The sequence below is a fragment of the Ahaetulla prasina genome, chromosome 8, assembly GCF_028640845.1.
Source record: "Ahaetulla prasina isolate Xishuangbanna chromosome 8, ASM2864084v1, whole genome shotgun sequence".
Taxonomy (NCBI): Eukaryota; Metazoa; Chordata; class Lepidosauria; order Squamata; family Colubridae; genus Ahaetulla; species Ahaetulla prasina.
Genome location: NC_080546.1, coordinates 33,057,431 through 33,082,108, shown reverse-complemented (window position 1 = coordinate 33,082,108; position 24,678 = coordinate 33,057,431). Strand labels below are relative to the sequence as shown.

At 32.0% G+C, this 24,678-nt stretch overlaps 1 protein-coding gene across 1 annotated transcript in view; it reads right to left on the bottom strand.

The window, feature by feature from the left end:
* Positions 1-24,678, bottom strand: part of LRBA (LPS responsive beige-like anchor protein) — a 395,942-nt gene that overhangs the window by 282,126 nt on the left and 89,138 nt on the right. The window contains exons 28-34 of the mRNA XM_058193740.1: positions 24,441-24,548; positions 23,387-23,525; positions 21,416-21,863; positions 16,384-16,514; positions 9,666-9,744; positions 9,245-9,378; positions 5,204-5,265 (exon numbers count right to left, since the gene is read on the bottom strand). Coding sequence (XP_058049723.1) covers positions 5,204-5,265; positions 9,245-9,378; positions 9,666-9,744; positions 16,384-16,514; positions 21,416-21,863; positions 23,387-23,525; positions 24,441-24,548 — 1,101 coding nt within the window. The remainder of the gene's footprint in view (positions 1-5,203; positions 5,266-9,244; positions 9,379-9,665; positions 9,745-16,383; positions 16,515-21,415; positions 21,864-23,386; positions 23,526-24,440; positions 24,549-24,678) is intronic.

Here is a 24,678-nt window from a genome sequence, read left to right as displayed (position 1 = left end):
CTTCTGTATTCACTAAAGAATTAGACTTCAAATTATGCATCAGCATAATACAGTCATATCTACATGACTCAGTCAAGAATCTTTTAGAACAGCTTCCAAGTAGCTACGTTTATAGCACATTGGAATGAACTGGGAAGTTACCAAACAATAGTTATTACAAAGGCTGTTTCTCTTCAGGTAAGATTATGGTTTGCATCAGTTTGAGCTGATAAGGCCATTTTACTCTCCAGTAATTTTGTTGATGACAAGAATATCCCTGTGCTATAAGCTAACTGATGGTAACCAATGCCATTTAAAGCATGGATACTATTTAAACAACCGGAAGAAACACCAAGAGCACAAAGAATAAAATGTGTATTGTCTTGGTTAAGAATGTTGTGAAGAATTTACTTCCCATTTATTGCTTGAATTCATTGTGGCTGTCATGTGTGATAAATGGGTTAGTGAACTCTGTGCCCCACCTTACATCGGCATGCACAGAGACAAATTAGTTCTGTACATTGCTTTTTCATTTTACCAAAGAACACATTTCTCTTCCATTTGAATCATGATATCTAAATCATCTTTTTCAACAATTCAAGTATAATGCTGGAATGATCCTTACATTCTTCAGACATGATATGCCCTTTTCAGTGTCATATAGCATTTGTTGATTCTAAGAATATTTATGCTGATTTTAAGATTAGGAAATTATAAAGGGGCAGTATTCGGATCAAAACCATCAGACTGTGGAATATTCTACAAACAGAACCAATTGATATGAATTCATAGAGGTTGACACAGAGAACCACTGTAACAAGTAAGCAAGCAAGCAGTTCTATAAGTTCAAACTCTATTAAACTGTCTGTATCATGAAGAAAATACATTTTTTAAATTTTAATTGACATTTTAAATGTTTAAAAAATGATTATGACATCTCCTACTTTAACATCATGCATTTAGACTGATATGCAAGTTTTTGTACTGTAAAAGGGGAACAGTCATTTTGTGATACTCTGATTACATCCAAAGTCCACTGGTGTAATTGAAGTTCTTCTGATTCATTTAAAAACTATGCACAATTGTGGATCTTTACAGCAATTGAATCAGTCAAATAATTTATAAACCAAATCAAAACTATTTTTCTTGGTCAAAGTATTTTGCTTATTGTTGTTTCTAGAATCATTTATGAATTCTTAATTATCACAAAACTACACAATAAAATAAAAAAATCACAAGGAAATAAAGGATACTGCTTAGAGAAATAGAAATCCGACTAAAGGATGCATATAATCTAATACAAAAAAGCAATGCATCTTTTTTTCTCTTTCTTTCAGGTTGCATAATATTTAAAGATCTCTCTCCTAATACTTTACTCAGTATTCCAAAGTATTCTGAAGGTAACCATGGTTATGTTCAGGAATATGCAAACAGATTAAAGTAAAGGAACTTTTCAAAATGTATAGGACCTGGTTTACAAACATTAAAAAACAGCTGTCAGCAACATATGAAACTTTCAAGACAATTTCTTCTATTTTTTTGTACTCAAAATGCTACATTTTTCATTTGTTGTAGAATGAATTAAAGGAAACACATTTGATAAACTAACAATTTACAGAAATTTTCACTTGTGCGGATCTGTATGCATGCAATAGTATAAAACTTAAAATTGTTCTTATTCAAGTAGCATTTCATAAATAAATAAAATAAAAATAAAAAGCATTCTGTAGTAGGACAGAAATAGCTCTACATAAATTCTGGACATGATACACTCAAAAGGAGCATCTGGCTGAGAATTTCACACTTTCGGTTGGTATAATTACTTGGACAGGAAGCCAGACTAGATGGTGCATTGAGCTTCAATGTACTGTATGCATTTCTGATAAATGGGAAAAGAATAGATGACCTGGCAGAAGGCTCAGACAATAACATGTGATTTACAGGACATAAATGCAGCTACTATAAGATTTATCTGACAGCCCTCTACGATAGTGGACTGTTGAGTATCCGATGGAATGATTTCTAGTCTTGAATGTCTACTATTGAGTAGCCACACACATTATTTATTTATTAGATGTTTTGGGTTGAAACCATTTTTAAATGATGCACTTCACAATGCTTAGCAATAAATTTAGCGTTAAACTCTAGAGGGGAGGTAGTGTTATTGGAATATATGTCAGACTGAATTAGGATGAGCAAGCCAATGCTTTTTTAAAGTAGCCTTGAATGTAACATGGATTCTTTCAAAAAATGATATTAATGTCAAGTAAACAAGGACATTCTTCAGTTAATACTAAATGCAGAATTCCTTTATGCTGTTAAACAGCATTGGTACTTGGCCTCAGAATACAGTATCAATTAAAAATGTCCTGAGGTCTTTAAGACAAATGAGGACATCTGATGGAGTTGACAGGGAGAATAAACAATAGTATTTCAAATAATTTGTCATTTTGTGTATACTATGAAAAAAAAGAGCTAAAGCTTTCAGAGTGTTTAGGAAATAAGTAGCAGCAAAATAATGCCTGGATTTTTATTGCATTGCAATAAACTTTTTTAAAAAAATATAATTACTTTTTAAAATATCAGTGTATTACTTTTAATATACTTTTTGTGTACAATTTGCATTTGTAAAACTTAATTTCTGCATGATTACAGAACATAATTTTAATAATAACATATCATGATAGAAATTAATCATAGCAGTGCTTTAATATGACATTATGTCTGCCAATCCATAAAATTTTAAAATCACATTTACAGATGCGTATGTTTAACTGTATTGTATTATTTATGTGATTAAACCTAGTTTCTGACCTGATCTTTCGATCTTTGGCCCTTCTATCCTCTCCATCTCTTCTTAAAAAATAATTAAAATTTTAGCAAGAGGGTCACTTCATTTTCCATCTTATTTGAAAAGAAAAAATCAATCAAACTCAACCCCATCCCTTCATAGTATTTGTAAAATGTCGGGCTGAAATTCAATTTTGATGTCTCAGGCTTCCTATGGTAACACAGCTTTTCTCTTTAAAAAATAGATCATTTCTATGATTGCAATAATAACCTCTCTAAATTAGAAAAAAATAAGTGAAAAAAATATGTAATTATCACCCAAGTTTAAATCTTTATACCTCTGAGATCCTTTCAATTTCATTTCTTGGATTGCTACTCTTTTCAACCAGGATATCATTTCTAGTTACTGTATTCTTTTTTCAACTATTTAATACAAAACAATGTATTTCACTGTCATCATCTCAATTAATTTATTACCATATTCTATTTAATAACAGGACATAATATGAATGAAAAACAGAATATAATTTATTCCACTTTGAATCATAGAACTATAGAATTCTGATACAAGTAATTTTCACATGAATTCATAGTTATGTATATTTTATATTAGTGCATGTGATAGGTTTGTGTATTGTGTGTCCTAAACAATAAAGTTTTAGCTATTTTCTCAATTAATAATACTGTTACATATTTATTACTTTTTCAAAGAAGGTATTAAACAAATAAAGTTCCTTCCTTTTCAAAAAATCATTATTTTAAAATATGCTGCCTTGGAAATCTACTATGTACCTACCTACCTACCTACCTACCTACCTACCTACCTACCTACCTACCAGTAGTGGGTTTCAATTTAGTTTGCTACTGGCTTGCTTGTGTGCACGATGCTTCTGCGTATGCGCAGAAGTGCCTGGGTGGGTGGGCGGAGCGTCCTGCCACCGCCACTACCGGTTTGCCCAATCCAGGGTGAACCAGTAGCAACTCACCCCTGCTACCTATCTACCCACCTATCTACTTACCTATGTATTTATCTCTACCTACCTAAAATTGTATAGTACCCAGATGCTTATGTGCATTTCTAGAAACAATTCAAATAGTCCTAACATGTTTGAGCGCATTACTGAATAACAGACTCACTAGAAACAAAACTATTCTTCACTAGTTCATTGTAAAAATCCATTAGGTGTAATCTCCAAAAGTAATTGTTTTTATTGCACTTTATTGTCGATGCAAGTTATTGATTTTTTACACCTTCTATGATTCTTTCATTTGTATTCATGAAATGTCTATCAGCACAGACTAAATACATTTGGCAATACAGGCACTAAAACAAATAAATCAATGTAAAAAAAACATTAATTTTGCATTATCCTTATTCGTCAGGCAAGTAAACCATAAGGGCTTTAAATGAAGGTCAAAGGTTCTGAAATGGGTCAAAACCCTTGACCTCTAGACCAATAACATTCCCATTAAAAAAAGCTATTTTAAAGTTTTAAGTAGGGGAATTTACTATCAGTAAAGATGTGATTTTTAAAAAGCCAAAACAAAAAAGCTTAATAAAAACTTTCCATATGATAAATGGAAGATGAATAAACTATTGTTATTTGATCTACTACGTATTAAAATTTGTTGATGTATCTAATTTTTTGGATTATATTTTTTGTAAAACACAATTAATTGCAACACCACTTTTTACAATAGTACTAAATATGAAGTTATTCATATTACTAATAGTTGCATTTTACATTTCTCATAGAACCTATGTCAAGAGCAATTAGTATGAGGCCCCATGTATTTTAAATCCTTTTTAAAAAGGCAAAGATCAAATCCCATTAATTCTAATGCAGCTATATTATTTTACATTACATGTTAACGTCCATAGTTTTGTATTTTCCTTGTTAAATATATTATTGGGTAAAAAGATGCCTCTTATTAAAATAATATAAAACATAACAAATCACAAAATTGTAAGGCAGTATCTATCTTGATCACATTGGATAATATATTGTTAATGTATTGTTTTATATACTAGTGAACTTTTCTAATTTTTTCTAGATTCTACAACTGCTGTTATTTCAAGGCAGCACAGACATTGGCTTGGAGCTGGGAATGTAAAATATAATGGACACCAAAATGCAGCTACCTCTGCTGTTGTTCTGAGTCTCTCTTTTGTAATCAGGTTTGTTTGAGTAATGCCACAATAATGTTGTTTAGGCTATTATCATTGAACAGAAAGACATGCAATTGTGACAAAAATAGGAGTTTAGAGACAAATAATTGGGAAAAAATTAGATCTCAAGTTGCTGAGGTTAAAACTAAATCCAGAATATCAATATCAATGATCTGAAATACAATTTCAAAAGCTCTAAAAATAAATGTTTTTTTATTGCTAGTTTGTTTGCTTGTTTTATTGGCAATACTAGCTGAAACCTACCTGAGAACAAAGCAGCATGACCAATTCCACAACTGAACTGCTAGATTTCATACATACAAGACCTAAAGGAAAAAAGAAATGGAATTACATACTTTGATTGGCTTTACCTTCATATATTTAACATAAATATTGGAATTTTATTATATAATAAACATTCTATTTGAGATTTGATAATATTGTCCCTATGCTGTAAAATAATTCTCATTTAATACAAGGAATCTCACATATCCATTGTTTATGTCAGTAGAATCCAACTGTTTATGTCAGTAGAATGTATATTTAAATATATACACTAATTTCATTACTGCAATGCATAATTTTAATATAAAATGATGACCTGATACTATTTAATTGGTATTATATAAATATTAGGGTTTCAAGCTAATAAAACTAAGTATGGCATATGGTATATTGATTTATAATATTACATTTCTTCACCTTGGAACGGATTGATCATTATATATGCAGAGAAGGGAAATGGTTCTGTGACCTTTGCTTTCTCCATTGCACTCTCTCCCTTCAGCCCTCCAGCTATCAATCAAGTTTCCATTTTGTTTCATGGCAGCAGACATCCCAAGCACTCTTATTAGTACTTTGACCCTTGACCCTCACCTAAACCTTAAGGAGGTGGAGAGCACAAGAGTAACCTATACATTTATAAACTAATTTGGTTATTAATATCAGTTTACATTTTATGCTATTTCCCCAATATAATATGAAAACATGTTATCCTAAGCCCCCTAAAATGGTGGCATTCTTTTCAGCAATCAATGTTTCACCCTGCCAAGTTTAATTCTGTTTGTCTTTGGGCTTCATTAATTACACTGAAAAAAACCTACTAAGCCATAATATCACACATTTAATATGTTACAAAAATAGATGGTCTAGCTGAAGTATTAGATTTTAAACTCAATGTTTCTACATACTATTAGATACAACATAATGTATGTATGTGATAAACATTTTATTTATGTATTCATTGAATTTAGGAATAAATCTGCTAATAATGCACTTAATAATAATAAATTATCAAACTCTTTAAAAATCATAAATTTGTAATGTGTGCTAAAACATTTTCCTAAATTCATCATTTAGCTTGCCCAGTATAGACATTTTATAATGGCATTTTTCAAGTACACTAATACTGAAAGCAGAATCTCTCAATTTTCTGGTGTATTTCTTAAACGCTTGTAAGTAAGCATGTCGCTAAGATAACACAATTCTACTAACCAGAATTGAAAATGTGCCAAAATCTAATTTTTAACAGAACTTTAATCACCATTTTTAGCTTCTATCATTTAGAACATTTTATAAACTTTTAACAGAATTGCAGTTGCCTTGAGATGTTCTCCTCTGAAATAAGAAACATCCATATTTCTGGAAAAATAATAGCAAAATAGCTGATACTATCCACTGCACGCCCCATGAAAATCTATCTTCACATCTTGCATATTACTAAACAATTCATGGGCAACAAATAGGAATGAAAATATATACAATATTATTATATGATAAATCTCTAAGCAGCAAACCTTTTTTTTAAAAAAACTTTATTGGTTTATCAAAATATAAATATACGAAGAAAAATTCAAAAAAGTAATAGAAAACTAGGAGGAAGGGGAGGAAAAAGAAAAAAAATGGTGTAAAGGGAAAATGGTGTAGAGGGAAAAGGAAAGAAAAAGGCACCAAAGGTAGACCAACAAACCTTTTAAATGCAATTGTCTGATTCATAAATTATTTGTACCTCCTAATACTTGAATTGTACACAACAAAAGGCCACCATCTGCCTGTTCTTCTATTTGCTAAATCTTTCTGTAAATCAGTTTCAGATGTTCAAGGTTACTATGCATTTCCTGTATTGTTTCTCTAAAAACTGCCTTGCCCTCTCACAATTTGATATACTCTCCTGAAATTATACATAGTTGTCTATATTCTTTCAATAGTATAAGTTACTTAATAGTACTTAACTTTCAACCCTTTTATAATCAAAAGTAATAATGTAATAGTTTAATAAACCAGTCAAGTTTCTGAACCTGATATACCCAGATGATTATATTTTACTATGACTCTTATATTACCCTAACATTTTGCTGCTCAACAAACAATAAAATTATCCTGTTTAACGGTGTAGCAAAAAAGTCATGAAATGCTGGAAGACACCTTGCTATTTCAGAAAGAAAAGAATATAATTTATATGTTTATTACAATGACAAGGTAATATGAAATAAATAGAGTGATCAACAAAAAATAAAGTTTACAGTTGAATCAATACAAATGTTCCGAGTAGATGCCTAAGTAAGAACTAAAGTGGACTTTAGTTCACTAAACTACTGAACTTCACCTTTTTCACCATTTTCCTGCATCAAAAAGCCCTTCCTTCAGTCAGTCATACTCTGGTCATCCTCCATATGAACTATTGTAATGGGCTATAGATTAGGCTACCCTTGAAGAGCATCCACAGTTGTAACTGGTGCAGAACGTAGCAGTGTGAGACATTTTGGGTGCCCTAGAGTTGCACACATAACATCTCTGAGCTGCACTAAGTGCCAATTTGCTTCCAGCTCCAATTCAAGATATTGGTTATTACCTTTAAAGCCCTTCATGGCATGGGACTAAATTACCTGCGGAACCATACTAATTACTGTCCCTTCCCACCTGGTCAGGAAGGGAGGGTATGTTGCGAATCCTGTTGGTTAAAGAATTCTTACTGATTGGATCCTGGAAGACATCCTTCTCTGCCACTGCCCCTGGCCTTTGCAACATTTCCCCCACAGAGGGGAGGCAGCCCCCACTTCTGGCCTTCAGCTAGAGTGTGAAAACCTGACTCTGCCAACTGGCATGGGTGTTAGACAAGGCTACGTGACTGTGAAGGTACTAATGACAGAATAACAGAGTTGGAAGGGAGGTTGGAGGTCTCCTAGTCCAACCCCCTGCTCAAGCAGGAGACCTGACCATTTCAGACAAATGGTTGTCCAATCTCTTCTTAAATACTTCCAGTGTTGGAGTATTTACCACTTCTGGAGGCACGTTTTTCCAGTGATTAATTGTTCTAACTGTCAGGAAATTTCTTCTTAGATCTAGGTTGCTTCCTCTCTGTGAATAGTTTCCATCCATTACCTCTTATCCTGCCTTCAGGTGCTTTGGAGAATAGGTTGATTCCCTCTTCTTTGTGGCAGCCCCTGAGATATTGGAACACTGCTACCATGTCACCCCTCATCCTTCTTTTCAAGGATGGCAGGTGTTTTTCTGCCATTTTAACTTTTTAACTTTTAATATTTTTACCAACTTTTTAATATATGTCTTTAACTTTGTTCTTTATGTTTTATATTGTGAATTGTTTGTTGTATTGTAAACCACCCAAAGCCACTCAAGTAAGATGGGCAGGATAGATATGTTATGGATAAACAAAGTATTAAAAATGGTGGACAGTGTTGTCTTTACCGAAGCCAATAAACTACTGAAGCCACACAATGTTTTTATGAAACACTGAAAACAGACTGTATATTAAAAATTCACAGATTCAGCATTTCATTAAAAACACTGCATGGCTTCAGCAGTTTTCGGCTTCAAGAAAGAGAACTCTGTGTGATATTTTTAATAAGAGGCAAGTCCATTGTTAAATATGTTGTCCATAAATCGGACACTCTTAACGCAGAAATGACTGCAGGATATTCTAAGCGAAAATGAAGGAAAAAAATGTAGTTGGTTATAAGGATAGGTAAAAAGGATAGATGAATAGGAAAAGTGACCAAACAATATGCAATAATAATAATAAATATTGAATAGAATATGATGGGGTAGCTAAGGACAGTCCCCCCACATGTACACTAAACCATCTTGTGGCTTTTTAATTCTAATTATATGAGCTGAATGTAATCCTAAAATAAACACTAAATAATTTGGTGGCAACACTCAGCTATTAATATTATTTCAATAATTTATTCAATATAAAGAATAATTTTAAATTAGCTTCCAATGTCAAATATTTATTTAAAATATTACAGTTCTTAATTTATAAAAGCATAAAAAAGGGAAACTTACTTGTACCTTCTATCAGTAGTTCTTGACCATGACTACCCAAGAGGGTACGTGAAAGAAAAGGAGCAAAGTCCACAAATATCTCCCTCAGAAGAGGGGCAGCTTTTTCCAAAGCATGCTCAAGCCTCTCTGAAATACTAAGAGATGTACAAGTTCAATAAAAAACATAATTTAAGGAGCAAAAACTTTCTAAAGAGAAAACAATCTCAAAAGTACAAAATGCATCAACAAAAGTTAACAAGCCAGTAGCTAAACACAGTGAGTTTAAGTACTATTTCAACGGAAGTAGCAGTGATAGAAATCCAAAACTTCCTATAGGCCTCAAATGAAAGAGCACAATCCAGTCAGAAGTGTAGAGTGAATTCCATATTACTTAAATAAATTGGAATATGATATAGCCAGCTGGAAGAAACTTAAAAGTTACCTCATGTTTGAAGCAGAATCCTCAGGCACAGAAGAAAGTGTAGGAACAGATGGTAATCTTGAATCTGATGATCCATTGCCTGCCAAAGAAATTTTTAAGAGTTCAAATAGCTATAAATATACGAAACTATCTTTAATCAAAACCCATGCTAGTTCAGTACTTTCTACTTTGACTGGTAGCAGTTCACTTTGGCTCCAAGATCTTTACTAGGGCCACTGTCTTTGAACTTTTTAACTGAAAATGTCACTGACTGAAAAATTAATCCTACTCTATTCTCATTTGAAGTAGACAGAGCTAGTGGACACTTGTATTTAAATTTACCAGCTGCCAAAACATTTATATGTGGGACATATTAATAGTTATAGTTCTTTTCACACTTCTAATTTTAATACAATTTATCCTACATCTATAGCTTTATAACACTAGTTGATTTGTGACACAATAGTTCTGAATTCAAAGCAGGGGTATCAATTTGTAAATGTACAGAGTAATTCACATACAATTCATCAGATACTAACTAGCACTCTACTTTGTCATCATCAGCATATTATATTCATATTGTTCTTGGAATCTTGAAAAAGATAGCTCAAGCCCTTAAAGACCTGAATAACATTCAAATTATTCCCTGTATTGCTTTTGGGAAACTCATCATTACCAAAGTTATCCATTACCAAAGAGCATCAATTAAAATTGTTTTCAGACTGGGAAAAGAAAGAATAAAAAGTACAAAAAACTCTGTTGTTTTTCTTCCTCTACTTTGATTAAGATATTTGTGCTTTACATTAACAGTGTGTCTCTACTCTTTAAAACTTGCCCACTTCAAAGAAACAGTGTTCACACTTTCCAAAAACTGGTTATTAAAAGATGGTATGATATAGGGATGATGAAAAGCTGCTATAGCTTAAAATACAACTGTGCAATTCTATTGAGCCCTGGAACTACAGAGTATTCCCATTCTTGAATAATAGATATGTACAGGATCTAAAAAGTGTTTTTATTAACTATACAGAAGGTCTTTCATGTTTCTATTCTACTATCAGAATATATCAGAGGGATCATATTGACAGATATGTTTCTTAACCAATAAAATGCCATCTAAGATGATTGAAACCAGATGAAATATTTCAGATATTTCTTTATTTCAAATAGTTAATTTCACTAATTCATTTTACAATTTGAGAAATGAACACGGAAAGTACTCAACATATTTAGAAAGAAAGCCATCTGGAATACATTTTCTATATAATTGCTATGATTACTATCCTTCTGTTAATGAATTACCTAAGTATCGTATTTTTCAGACTATAAAATGTACCGGAGTATAAGACGCACCAAGATTCCGAAGCGGTAAACAAGGAAAAAAAAAAGTTTTTGCCCACCCTGGCCCCCAGGAGCACTCTGCAGGCTTCCCAAACCCTCTGTGCATCTTGTTTTTGTAAAAAACGGGGCCATTTTTTTCAAAAATAGGACACTCAGGGTGGGGTTTCGGGAGGCCAAAATTTTATTTATTTATTTATTTATTTTATGTGTCAATCATAAATAAGATAACAGGTAAAAGTATAAACATAATTTGGATATATGCAAAGAGTAAGTAAAAAAGGAATATTAGGACAGGGACGGTAGGCACGCAGGTGCACTTATACATGCCCCTTACAGACCCCTTAGGATGGGGTGAGGTCAACAGTAGACAGTTTAAGCTTAAAGTTTTGGGGGTTTGGGGAAGAAACTACAGAGTCAGGTAGTGCATTCCAGGCATTGACCACTTTGTTACTGAAGTCATATTTTCTGCAATCAAGTTTGGAGCGGTTTACCTTAAGTTTGTAACTATTATTTGCTCGTGTATTGTTGTGGTTGAAGCTGAAGTAGTCATTGACAGGTAGGACATTGTGGTAGATAATTTTATGTACTATGCTTAGGTCAGATTGAAATCTGTGTAGTTCTAAATTGTCTAAGCCCAAAATTTGGAGTCTGGTGGCATAAGGTATTTTATTGCGAGCAGAGGAGTGGAGGACTCTTCTTGTAAAATATCTCTGGACTCTCTCGATTGTATTTATGTCCAATATGCAATGCGGGTTGGGGGGGTGCGTCTTATACTCCGAAAAATGTGGGTATTTTGTATTTTAGACTTATTCAAAACCTGTTTAGAATTCATCATTGCACATTAGTCTCTCAGTTTCATAATAAAGTAGAGATTTAGTATTTAGCTTAGATCTTTAACAATACTTTAGCACATATATTTAAATTCTGTAACATCTAGCATTATCTTAATATGAGTAGTCTCTTTAGAATGTAGTAATCTGTATTTTATTATTGTAACAGTTTAGAATATAAGTAATTTTAGACTAAGATATTTAATATTTTAGTCTGTCTCCAGTATTTAATTATTAACATTTAACATTTATTAACCCAGCTAGTTCTGATTAATTTGTGTTATCTATTTACAAATTATTTTTATTATATGACATCTCTAACTGGAATAAATACTTTTTTTTAAAAAAGAGCTACACAATGAACACATTAGCTAACACTTGAAGAAAGATTTAAATCCAATTCAGACCCATTTATAAAACTGGTATTTTCAGACAACTAGAATAAACATACTGTACCTGTTATATGTTCTCTTTCTACAGGAAAACAGACACAATGAATATCAATAATAGTGGATTATTAAATCAAAAGCTCAAAACACAAATTCACATCAATTCTGGCTATGAAAAGATATTGAATTTGTCAATTTTCTCATGCTTGAAAAATATCAATACAATATCAATTCTTCCCTACATTCTGGAGATTTTATTTTTTAGAATACTCCCTCATAGAAAGTGTAATATAAGTAATTTTAAATGCTTTCTGTTTTTAACAAATGAACAACTGTGACTGAGATACAGATACAAGCCCTAAAGTCTCGATTTCTTTCTCATTTTTTGTTATCATCTTCAACAGGTAACACAGAAGAAAGAGTGCGTACAAAGTTTAATTTCTGAAAAAATATTGAAGGTTTATTATATATTTATTTAATTTATTTATTTATATTTTATATTGCCAACTCACTGATGCAGTGGCTCTGAGCAGAATACAATATAATAAAAAAGTAGAAAAAAGTAACACAAATCAATTAAAATTATGAAAATATAACCAAAGCTAAAAACCAAGAGGATAGGATAAATGGGTGAGGATCACCATCCTACCAATGCCAGAGGTCATTCAAAAATGTGACCAATACTATTTCTATCCCATATCTGGGTTTGAAACCAGACTGAAAAACATCCAGATAATTCACTTCCTCTAAGGTTCTCTAAAGCTGTTGCACAACTACCTTCTCTACTCCTTCTCAGAAAAATAAATGAACAAATCAATATTTTTTTAATTAAAATAAATCTTCATATTCAGGATCAAAAATGTATTTAGCTGAAACTATCTCTGCAAGAAATAATGCATTATTATTTCTTGTACTATTAGATCAATAAAATTACATAAAATCCCGGGTCCTGACAGTTTTCTGGTAATGGGAATAGGAATGGGAGATGGAATGTGGGACTCAGAAACATGTCAAAATGGACCCTCCCTAGGGCTCTAAAGGTGACTGGCAGAAACGCATTTTCAGACTTGCAAGACAGTGTCAATCTTGCAAGGTTGTCCACACAGGAAACATGCTCATGTGTACTAATTATATTTCATTGTAAGGTTATATTAATAGAATCTTGAAAAAATAAAGATATAATATTAAATTGTGTTCCAAAAATTTTGAATATCCCAAAAATATAAGAACTTTGGATTTATCATGCATTTTCCATTTTTTTCCCCTTAACTTCTGTATTTGTTTTTTTAATTATTTTAAAAATGAATATCTGCATGGAAACTTCTATGGTATATTATTAGTTATGGTATCCTGCATCATAAGAAATTTGCAATTGTAAATTGTAATGCAGAATCTATGATAAAAATGAGAGAAAGCAAAATATAGCAGTATGGCATGTATTTTGTGTGTGTGTGTGTGTGTGTGTATGTGTGAGTGTGTGGAAATTATCACTTTTTCCATAACACTTATATTTTAAAAAATAAACTTACAACTATCACAAAGATCAGGAGCCAAAAAAAGTAAGCACACAAGCTAAAAATCTGTTATAATAAATGTTCTTCCTTTTAAGTTGCTACTAACTCTGATCCTTTGGGATGTGGCAAGTTATAAATCTAACAGGACAATATTAAGTTATTTGAGATATCAGCTCCTGATGTTGAACATTCAGAGTCAGCAACAGAGTTTTTGGTTACCACTAACTAACTGAAGAGCTCGGTTTATGATGAAAAACTTGGCGTGATGCCCAGATAAAATGAAGTTTTATTGCAGCACAAGCTACTTCAAATCACATTTTCCATACTGCTAGAATCAGTAGAATGTAAATAGCAGTGCAGCACATCTGTTCAGGCTAATGCCTGCCTTAGAAAGGAGAACCAATTCCATATAGCAGTTCCATTCCAAACTTAATTAACCAGTCAGGAAAAAAAATTGTACATTGTGCATGGTTAAAAAATTACTTGGTCAGTTGATAGGTTTAAAACTCTGCAACTTAATATGAATAAGATAAAACCTAAAGCTAAATATATACAAAATGCTACATATTGAATTAAACCTCAAATTTTACATTTCCTATATACAGTTTATGAGACAGTGTTAAAAAAATCCAACCAATTTCTTAACACATTTAGATTTCAGACTGTATCCTTTAGGGTAAAAACATCCAAGTGTTTCTACAGATTAAAATACCATTTAAGGCTTATAACTTCAACACTGATAAAAATAGTAGTCTCAAAGAATATATTAGATTAAAGATTGTGAAAGCACAAAAAACCAGTTAGGCATTGCTCCGCAAGTGTTTCCAAAGCACTACATCATATAAATCTTATTTAGATATACTAAATGTACTTCCAGCTGAGTTTCCATTTTAAAATGGCTTTTATTCATTTAAGGGAAGAGAGATCTTTCAGAAACATGTTTTCTTCTAAAGCTGACATGCAAGTAACTGTGGTAACTACTTCAAACAAGTGGAACTCAAGTGGCTTATCTCTCTTATCCTTTCACTGATAAACTGGCTCCCTCAAACTGACAGTTTTACAGACATATGTAAGGACATAAAAGGAAATGCAAATAGATCATCTGTCTAGCACCCTTCTAGTGAAAGCTTATTGTTTATTCAAGGTCCCCAAGGGTCTAAACAAATAATGTCTCTGGCAATAAACTGCTCTTAAGAAAAGGGGTTGTTCCCAAAGCACCTGCATGTCTGAATGTATATGTGCAAACAAAGGTGTCACCTAACTACTCGTTTAATGACAAAGTAACAGCTACAAGACAGATTTTATTTTTCCTTTCTTTAGTAACAAAGAATTCTTTTTAAAAGGAGTATGTACAGTAATTGGTTAAAGAAATATTTTACATAAAAATATTGTTGCCTAACATAAAAAAAAGATTTAAAAAATCTCAAGTGATCTGTTGCTATTTTAAAATACAAGAGTGAATTAATTCACTTATTGCAAAATTTAAATAGTATATATCTCAAATTTCTTTTCTTTACAATAGTTACCTGATGCTCTCTTTAGGATTGAAACATAAATCTTGTCCTCTATGAGAAATATCCTAAACAGCCTCACTGCAGGATTATTTCAAATCTGCATGAATATCATCTCAATAATTGAATGAAGGTATTTAATTGATGTATAAGGATAATAATGGGCAGGTAAAATAATCTCTAGAGAATCATTCCAAACCAAGGTTTCATACAAACAAAAAGGTAGAGAACATAATAAGATATTGCAATAGATATTGCAATAGATATTGCAATAGATGATAGATAAATAGATAGATAGATAGATAGATAGATAGATAGATAGATAGATAGATAGATAGATAGATAGATAAAATAAATGAACTTCAGCTTTGTTTATAGTATCAAGTAATTTTATTGGCAATGAACAAGTAATCAGAGTATAGTTTGCTTCAGAGGTTAAGGAATCAATTTAGAAACTGGGAGACCGTGAATACTACTTCCACCTTAGGCACGAAGCCAGTTGGATGACCTTGGCCCAATCACTCTCTCAGCCCGAGGAAGGAAGCAATGTAAACTATTTCTGAAAAACCTTGCCAAGAAAACTGCAGGATCTTGTCCAAACAGTCTCTGAGAATCGGACACAATTGTATGAAGGAAAAAGCAACCACAAGTAACTACCGACATTTTTTGCATTTCTTTTATAAAATATGGAATTCTACTAGAAGGGAGAATGTTATAATCCAAGGCAGAATATTTTCATATTGCATGTTTAAGGAAGAGCCAGGGACACAAATGAATACCAATGCCTATTCTCACTTTACGTGTAGTATTAAAAGCTATTTATATGGAGAAGAGGAATAGGCTCAGAATTCTCCATCTGATTACTTGAAGTCCATATAACAATCTTTGCAGTAAAATCAGCACTGAAATTGGGGACATAATATTTACGTAAAAGAATTCGAAGAGCCAAACTTATAATAAATAAATATAAATAAATAAAATGTTAAAAAAGATAAAAGATCAGTACTTAAGAGTCTTTTGAGTATTTCTTAGCCAAGGAAACTCAACTTTGCAATTTCATTTGGGTGGTATATGATGTCTCAGCTGAATTACAAATTTATATCATATTGCTTTGTTATTTTATTTTGCCAACTCATCTCCATTTTTTCACTTACTTGGAGAGCCTCCAGTTACATCTGGAGCTTGGGAAGAATCCAAAGATGAAACCACACTAACAGCATTTGTAGGCACGTTAATTGTAACTGCAGATGAACTCACTGACTTCCTTGGTGCCACAACCACACTCCTATGATAGAAAAGATGTATGTTATAAACTATATTTTAAATACTTGAGAATGGCTAAATAGATATTTAAAATATATAACAAACTCAGACTTATGCAAAGTAGTCAAGTTTGAAATTCAGATATTGCTTCTCTTTTCTCAAAATTTTAATATATATTCTAAGGATACCAAATTGTTATTAAAAATCTGCTAATTTTTAAAGATACTCTGAAACACATTCTGATTTTACCCTTTACATTATTTCTAACAAAAACTACACAAAAGTAGTTTTAGGCAAAGTAGTCATTACTAGAATCAATATGCTTAAAACAAAGTAGACATTTGCACAAGAGTTTAAATAAATTGAAGACTACTAAACAGAAGTTCAAAATTAAGATAAACTGGACCAAAAAGTGTTTTTAACTTTATAAATAAGTTGCTATAGAAATGACCTATGAAATTAGTATTCTAACCTAAATACTCAGAAATATTCAAAACTAAACATACTACATGTTTCAGACATCATTTATATTAGAAAGAATAATTGTGGCAAACCAGTTTCAATTAAATAGTAATGTTTTATTCCAAACATCTAAAATATCCAGTTAACCATACATAAAAGACACTTTTAATTGCAAGTTAGCTCCATAAACATGCAATACCCCTGTTAATGAGCTAAGGAATACAGTTGATATATATTATGGACTCCCAAAGCAGTGCTTCTTTTTAATTACCTGGTGTTAACTGTAAGCCAAAAGTCTTCAACATTCCATTTATTTAATCAATTTATTCTGTTGACAGTACTGTTAAGTAGTGGTAGAAAGTATTCCCTTAATAGTATTAAAAATATGCCGTTTGTAAATAAAACACATTAACGCTGACTCCAAACTCAGATATATAATGTAGAAATTTTCTAGCAGTTTATAAATTTATTAAAAAGATACCTTTATTTCTTCCCATTTTAAGTTCCACTGATTACTGTAACTACACCAGGCTTGATTAGGCATTCTGAATACTATAAATGAATTCACTATGGATGTTATAGTGTGCATCAGATTATTACAAGGGTGACTGCTAATGTTAACTATACATTAAAATATGGAAGCAAAAGCCACCTGAGCCCTAAACCAAGGAATTAAGTCATAACTGTAGATATTTTTCACATGCACATAAATTTGCACAAAAACTTATTATGTTATAAATTCATATTATCAGAATATGAGCTTTGATTTTCACTTTAAAAACAATTTAAGATTAAAGACTATAAATTTTAGATGTATGTTAAGTTTATTATGATTAATATTTTAATTTTGAATGGTCAAGGATAATACTTAATAATGGCCAAAAAAAGTACAGATTTTTTTTTTTTGCTACATAGAAAAAAATACTATGCTATGCCACATCAAAAGTTAAAAGTTAAGATATTGTGAGTATGTGACTGGCAGTTATCATAGTACTTTGCCAGGGATCCTGAATCATTAATTTGTAGCAAGGATGAAGTAGTGTTACTGTCATTCAATGAAAGAAGAATGTTTTGTTTTTTTTCATCCTATAGAAAGTGTATGCATTGGTAGATGTATGAATGACAAGAAGTGAATTTGTTGGATTATGTCTTTAAGAGATACATGTATCCAGTGGTGGGATTCAGCCAGTTCGCACCACTTTGGGAGAACCGGTTATTAACTTTCTGAGCGGTTTGGTGAACTGGTTGTTGGAAGAAATCATTAGGGCAGAGAACCAGTTGTTAAATTATTTAAATCCCACTACTGCATGTATCCATGTGAGTGAAGGAATATGTGGGGACCCTGCAAGCTCTGCTTAGCGTTCCAAGTCAAGTAATTGTTCATTAATAATAGATATGAACCCATTATTAAAACAAAAACCAAAGTGGCTTTTAAGACCTATGGCTCTGGAAATTTTTTTGGCTCCCCCCCCCCACTAAACTGAAGCCTAGCCCAGCCTTGTCCAACATCCAGGCCGAACATACTTCATCAGCAATGGGAGCAAGAAGAGAGTGAAGGTCACCTGCGATTGTGGAGTGAAGGCCAAAAGAAAGCCAAAAAGGCTTGGAGGGGGGGAGATAGGCAGATGAGGGAATTCGAAGCACCCCTATAGCCATTAGTGTGGGCAGGCTCCCAAGTAGCGAATATCCGTAGTGCAGTGTAGGATGAGAGTGAAGGTTCGTTCTCCAAACCTTCACCCTCAGGATGCCAAGTGCCCATTTTTAAACTAAAAATTAAAATGTCCATAGCACTTCCATTATTTATTTCATCTGTTTCTTCAAAACTGATGACTATTGAAGTAATAAAAGTACATTCTCATAATTCAGTTAATTTGCATATTTGACAGAGACTAATACGCTTATGTGTTAGGATAAGTACATAAACATGCTAACATAAAAACATTGCAAAGATTCTAAAATACCTTAAAAATAGGAAAAAAGTTTGACTTCAAATCTCATTTTCACTGCAAAGAACAACTATTTCTACTATTCTTCCTTTTAAAGAACTGAAAAATGTAAGATCATATTTCAGTACTTTTAATAACTATACCATAGATGATTTTGCTTAATTTATTTTATTCAGCAGGACTTTAGATAATTTCCAACATTTCTACTTTTAAAAAATGAAATAAAGTAATATTTTTTGCCCCTGGAAGTCTACAGAAAATAAATACTGCAAATATTCTGTCAATTCACTGTCTCTACTTCCTTAATGAAAAAAATAGACCAGGCCTTGAACTTTTATCAAGATAGATCCCTGGCACCCACTAATCACCAGACTGGATCTCCATGTAAGATAAAAGTGTAGTTTTGGGTATGGGAATAAGCACACATCATCTTCTTGTTTGCAAAAATCCACAACCTGCCAGCCTTTCAGCTAGGTCTCACTCACGTAGCTGTTACTGTATATTCTCCAGCTATGGCTGAAAACTTGATAATCCTTAAAATATGAGGAGAGTTTTGATTTCTGACACAACATTCCTGAGATAAATGTAGGATCAGAGAGATGCTTTGAAATTCCCAGATATATTTTTCTGTATAACTGCTACATAGGAAAAAAAAAATTAACAAGATTTTTTCTTCCCCAACCCCAAAAATCAATTCACAAAGCCCTGTGTTCCATACTAGACAATACATTAAATATAAACCAGATACATTAAGTTCCTTAGAGCATCCTGAAGCCAGTTTGCTCCAAGTTTCCAACTGTAACGTTAGTATTGTGATGTCCCCAGAGATAAAACCAGCTTGTTTCCTGAACAACAGGTCATAACCCATTCTACCCACAATAAACATAAAACTGTAGCACATGTGCATGTGCGCACACACACACCCACACACACATATTTATAATCTGGAAAAAATGGGAACAGACAATGGGACAAGGTTCTACCACATGTTAAAATCTTACAAGAAAATAAATTTTACAAAGTGCTCATTTTAGTTTTTGCCCCTTTAATGCAGCAACATTATATTTTGTATTCACCAATGCATTCAAATTAATTTTGATCACTTTCTTCAATCTGCCTAATAACTGGAAATTTAGAAGTTCAGTAAGCAAAGTCATATACCTGTATAAAGCCAAGAATATAGTTTATTTTAATGAAACATGAAGGTGGTTTATTTTAATTCGAATGAATAAAATTGAACAAAAAAACTATACTATCTTTTATGTCATTATTCAATCTAGAATAGAACTAGAGGCAGATGGTATAACAATGAATTTGTTTTCTTATTTGCAAATACAATCCAGATATGATAAAGATGTTAAAACAGAAGACTTTTACAATAATATAACTAGTTTTGATAAGATTTTAATAGGTTCTGATGACAACTTGATTAGGAAATTATACGGATATTTATTAGAAGAAAAATTGGGAGAAGAACAAGTAAAAGAGACAATGATCGCTTGGGGGAAGAATTTTGGCATGGGATAGACCTAGAAGCCTGGCAGAAATTATGGATGTATAATTATAAAATGAAAATGTCTAGAGCATATAAAGAAAATTTGTAAAAAATGTTTTACAGGTGGCACATACCCCCAACAAGAATCGCCAGAATGTTCAAAGATAAATCTGAAAAATGCTGGAAGTGTTATCAGATACCCAGATCATACTACCATATGTGGTGGACATGCATTGAAGTGAAAAGATATTGGACTAAAATACACACGTGGTTGGAAAAAATGATTAAAAAACATATAGATTTTAAGCCAGAAGTCTTTTTGTTGGGAATTATTCCTGAGATGTATACTAGAGATGTAAAATATTTGATTCTGAATATCATTACAGCAGCCAGGATTGTGTTTGCCAAAAATTGGAAAAATGAGAAATTACCTTTGCAAGATGAAATAATTAGGAAGATGATGGAATGTGCAGAGATGAGTAAATTGACATTCGAAATTAGAGACCGAGAAGATAAGCAATATTATAAAATATGGGATTTATTTTATCACTGGTTAGATGGAAAAGATATGTTAGAAAACATAATATAAGATACATGTATGAAAGAGATGTTTACTTTGAGATTGCACAAGATATGTAAACACCCCTTCAGCACATTGTAATTGTTTGATGAGAGTGTTTTTTTTGTTTGTTGTGAAAAAAATAAAAACTTTAAAAAAAAAGAAGAACTGTGGCAAGAAAGATCATAAAATGGGACAAAACTGTCTCACTTAGCAACAAAAATTTTGGGTTCAATTTCGGTCATAAGCCGAGGACTGCCTATATTACTATACTTTTTGATTTATAAAATATATTTGCAGATAAGCACATTTCAGGATATATATGTCATTTTATATATATATAATATAAATATAATATATTATACTATAATATTATACAATATAATATAATATATAAACTTTATATATATAAAGTTATTTTATATGTCATTTTATATAGGTCAAGGTTTAACCATACTTACCTGTCAAAAGATTGGAATTGTATTGGTTGTGCAGTGGCACCGTCGCCAAGGACTCCAAGAAAAACAGATGGAAGAATGGTAGGGTCCACCGTGGTCCCATCTGCAGGAGCACTGACCAAACTTCTTAGGATGTCTTTCACATTGACGTTTTTTGCAGTTTGTACAGAGGATGCAGTTTTACCATCAACCTCATTATGTACTTCATTTTTATTTTCTTGAGATTTATTAACTTCTGAGGAAAGAGTACATAATATTTCACTGATTGCATCTGGACCTGTACTTATACTCTGTCTTTCTGGTTCCGTAACCATCTCAGAATTGTGTCCTGATCCAGAACATGCTTCCTCCTGAATTCCAGAATCCCTTCTTTGTGGAGATGTCACACTTTCTGACCGCTCAGCAGGTTCCTGACTTAAAGTGGTAATAGCTTCAGATTGTTCTTCCTTAACTTGAGAGATATATAAGATATAGTATAAAATATCAGAATTATTTCAAAGTGATGTGATTATTTTATAAACAACTGCTGTCTTAACAAAAATTTCAACAAATATATATTCTTAAAGTTTTCTGTTCTTAATTCATCATATGGACAATACTAGAGGTTACTGTAACTAAGAATTCCAACTAGATTCTATGCTAGAACAATTAAAATATAATACTTACGAGGTCTCTTTACTTACTCAGTTATCAGATATTAGGGCTGAAAAGGAACTGGTTAGGTAGACAATCTACAACTTGTCAAAAAGAACACAGTGAATCTAGAAAAGAATTAAAACTATAATGTACAGAATATCAGGGTCTGCTGTAACTGGTTCCAGATTCCATCCAATCTTGCTATTCTTAGAGAGTTAATTTCCAGCAGAATCATCCAATTTGAGAAGTATGTCAATGGCTTCCATATCTCTTTCCTGCCATCTAGTAATTAACTGGAACTTTACAACTTTGAATTTTCCAGTTATACAAATCAAACATACAAAAACAGCAGGGCTCTGTACTTACAAGCAAAAATAGCAGGACTCTTTGCTTACTAATAAATCAATGCACACATTTGTCTATTCCAAGCTATTTATCTACTTGACATGATCAATTTATTCTTCAGCTAAACACATTGTTGCACTTGGACTTAGACTGCATTTCTTAAAGTGTAATTATACACTTTTTGGGGGCAGGGGGGTTGGACTAGATGACCCACAAGGTCCCTTCCAACTCTGTTAATCTGTAATCTAATCTGTAATTTATATCGATGTATGAACATAAGGTATCACCCAGTTAATTTCTGAAGGACATTGATCCAATTTTGTGTTTACTACTAATATATTTTTTATCTATTAAACTTGCATTAAACCAATGAAATATTAAAAAAAGAATCTTCTGAGCAGTAAACAGAAATGGATGATCAGTTCCAAGGTTCTCTGAGGACTAATAAACTAATTCCATATTTAGAATTAATAATCAGAAGTTTTTAACATCAATTTTTAAGTGGCAGGTTAAAAGTAATATTTCAATTCATATTTTTAAAGTACACATATGAAAGTCTATGTTATTAATAACATTTTTCATAATCAAAACCAGATCAATGAATTATTCAGAATGTTAACAAAGATTATTCTGAATAGAATCTAATCTAAAAATAAAAATATTCATCATTATGCCCCCAAATTATATAAATAAATAGAACAGTCCTCTATATATATCAAATGTATGCTGTATACATTTATATTTATATGTATATTTACTGAATAGTAGTTTGCAAACTGATCTGTATGGCCTGCTAATGATTTTAAGAGTATTCCCCAACATCAACAATGTTGTGTGGATTTCAACTCCCTGTTTGAATTCTCCAATAAACATGGCAAATACTAAAAATTCTAGGAATTGAAGACACATGTCTTCAAGTTGCTGAAATTTATAATTTTATGGATATCCTACTATAATCAATAAAGCATATTTCCAGGTGCCTACAGTACTAACCAATTTTGGGTGACTGAGAAGGTTGAAATTGCCTCCGTTCATCTTGAGGTTCCAAAATATCTCTGTATTTTGATACCATGAGTACAGAGATAAAATATACCACAGCCAAAGCCAAGAACTGTGCCTGCTTACTGTCCTCCTAAAAAAATCAAAAACAAATAAAAATTACTTTATTGTCCTACACTAAGACCTGAATTACACATTACTATCACAAAATAATTTCCCCAAGGAAATTACAACAAAAGTATCTACATGGATTTATTTATTAGGGCTGTGTGAATCACATGGTGTGATTCTTTGGAAAGCAAAGAATCCCTTCAAGTCTGTTGCTCGATAAAACAGCTTATCACAACTGTTTCAAAGAGCTCCCCACAATGTCTTATGATGAATACATAAGCAAAGACTCTTTATCCAGGAGTAGCAGTGGAATTCAGAATACATTTAAAATTTGCAGAAGCATGTTTAGAACTCTCTCTTTTTGCTCATTTAATGCTCGACTAAATCCTGATTTTTGCTAATCACTTATGTTGATAAAATAGCAGAACATTTCGTTTTATAATTTTGAATATTGTGTTACACAGAGACTTCCTCTCACGTAGAAATGTTCTAATCTAGGCAACTGATATATTATTCTAGTTTTATATTTGAGTGAATTAAAACATCTACAGCTTCAGAATTGGGAAATGTTCTGTTGGCATTCTATTGACATGTATTGGTGCTGTACTAAAAATATTTGGACTTATTCCAGTCCTACTTTTTAAATAGAAAGAACTTGGGTTGTCCTGATGGTTCAACTATTGTAGGAACACAGTGATTCTGGTTTTTAATACATTCCAATTAAAAAAATATTCACAAAATCAAATCCACCTGGAGAAAAAACTGTTAATATGATCTTAAGCTTTTCACATGATCTCAATTCCTGATTTGCTATTTCCACAGTATTTTGCAATTCTTGTACATATACTCTTAGATTTTGATATCATTGGATGGTACGTAATTTTAACAACTGTACATGATTATTAAAAGAAGGAATTAAATAGGAAAAGTTGCTCACTATATCTCTGAATACCACTGCACGGAGCCGATTAATATCCATATCCTGTAGAAGTCTGTCAATATCTCTTATTGGAGAAATCCCTCCAGTTACAATATCAACTGGACTCTGTTCAAAAGAAAAAAAGGGGCACGTATTATTTAATTTTGAAGAACTATCTATAGATCTATCTATCTATATCTATCTCTGATGAAAAATCAGTTAAATTGTAGTTTTTCAAAAATTAAAATACAGTTTA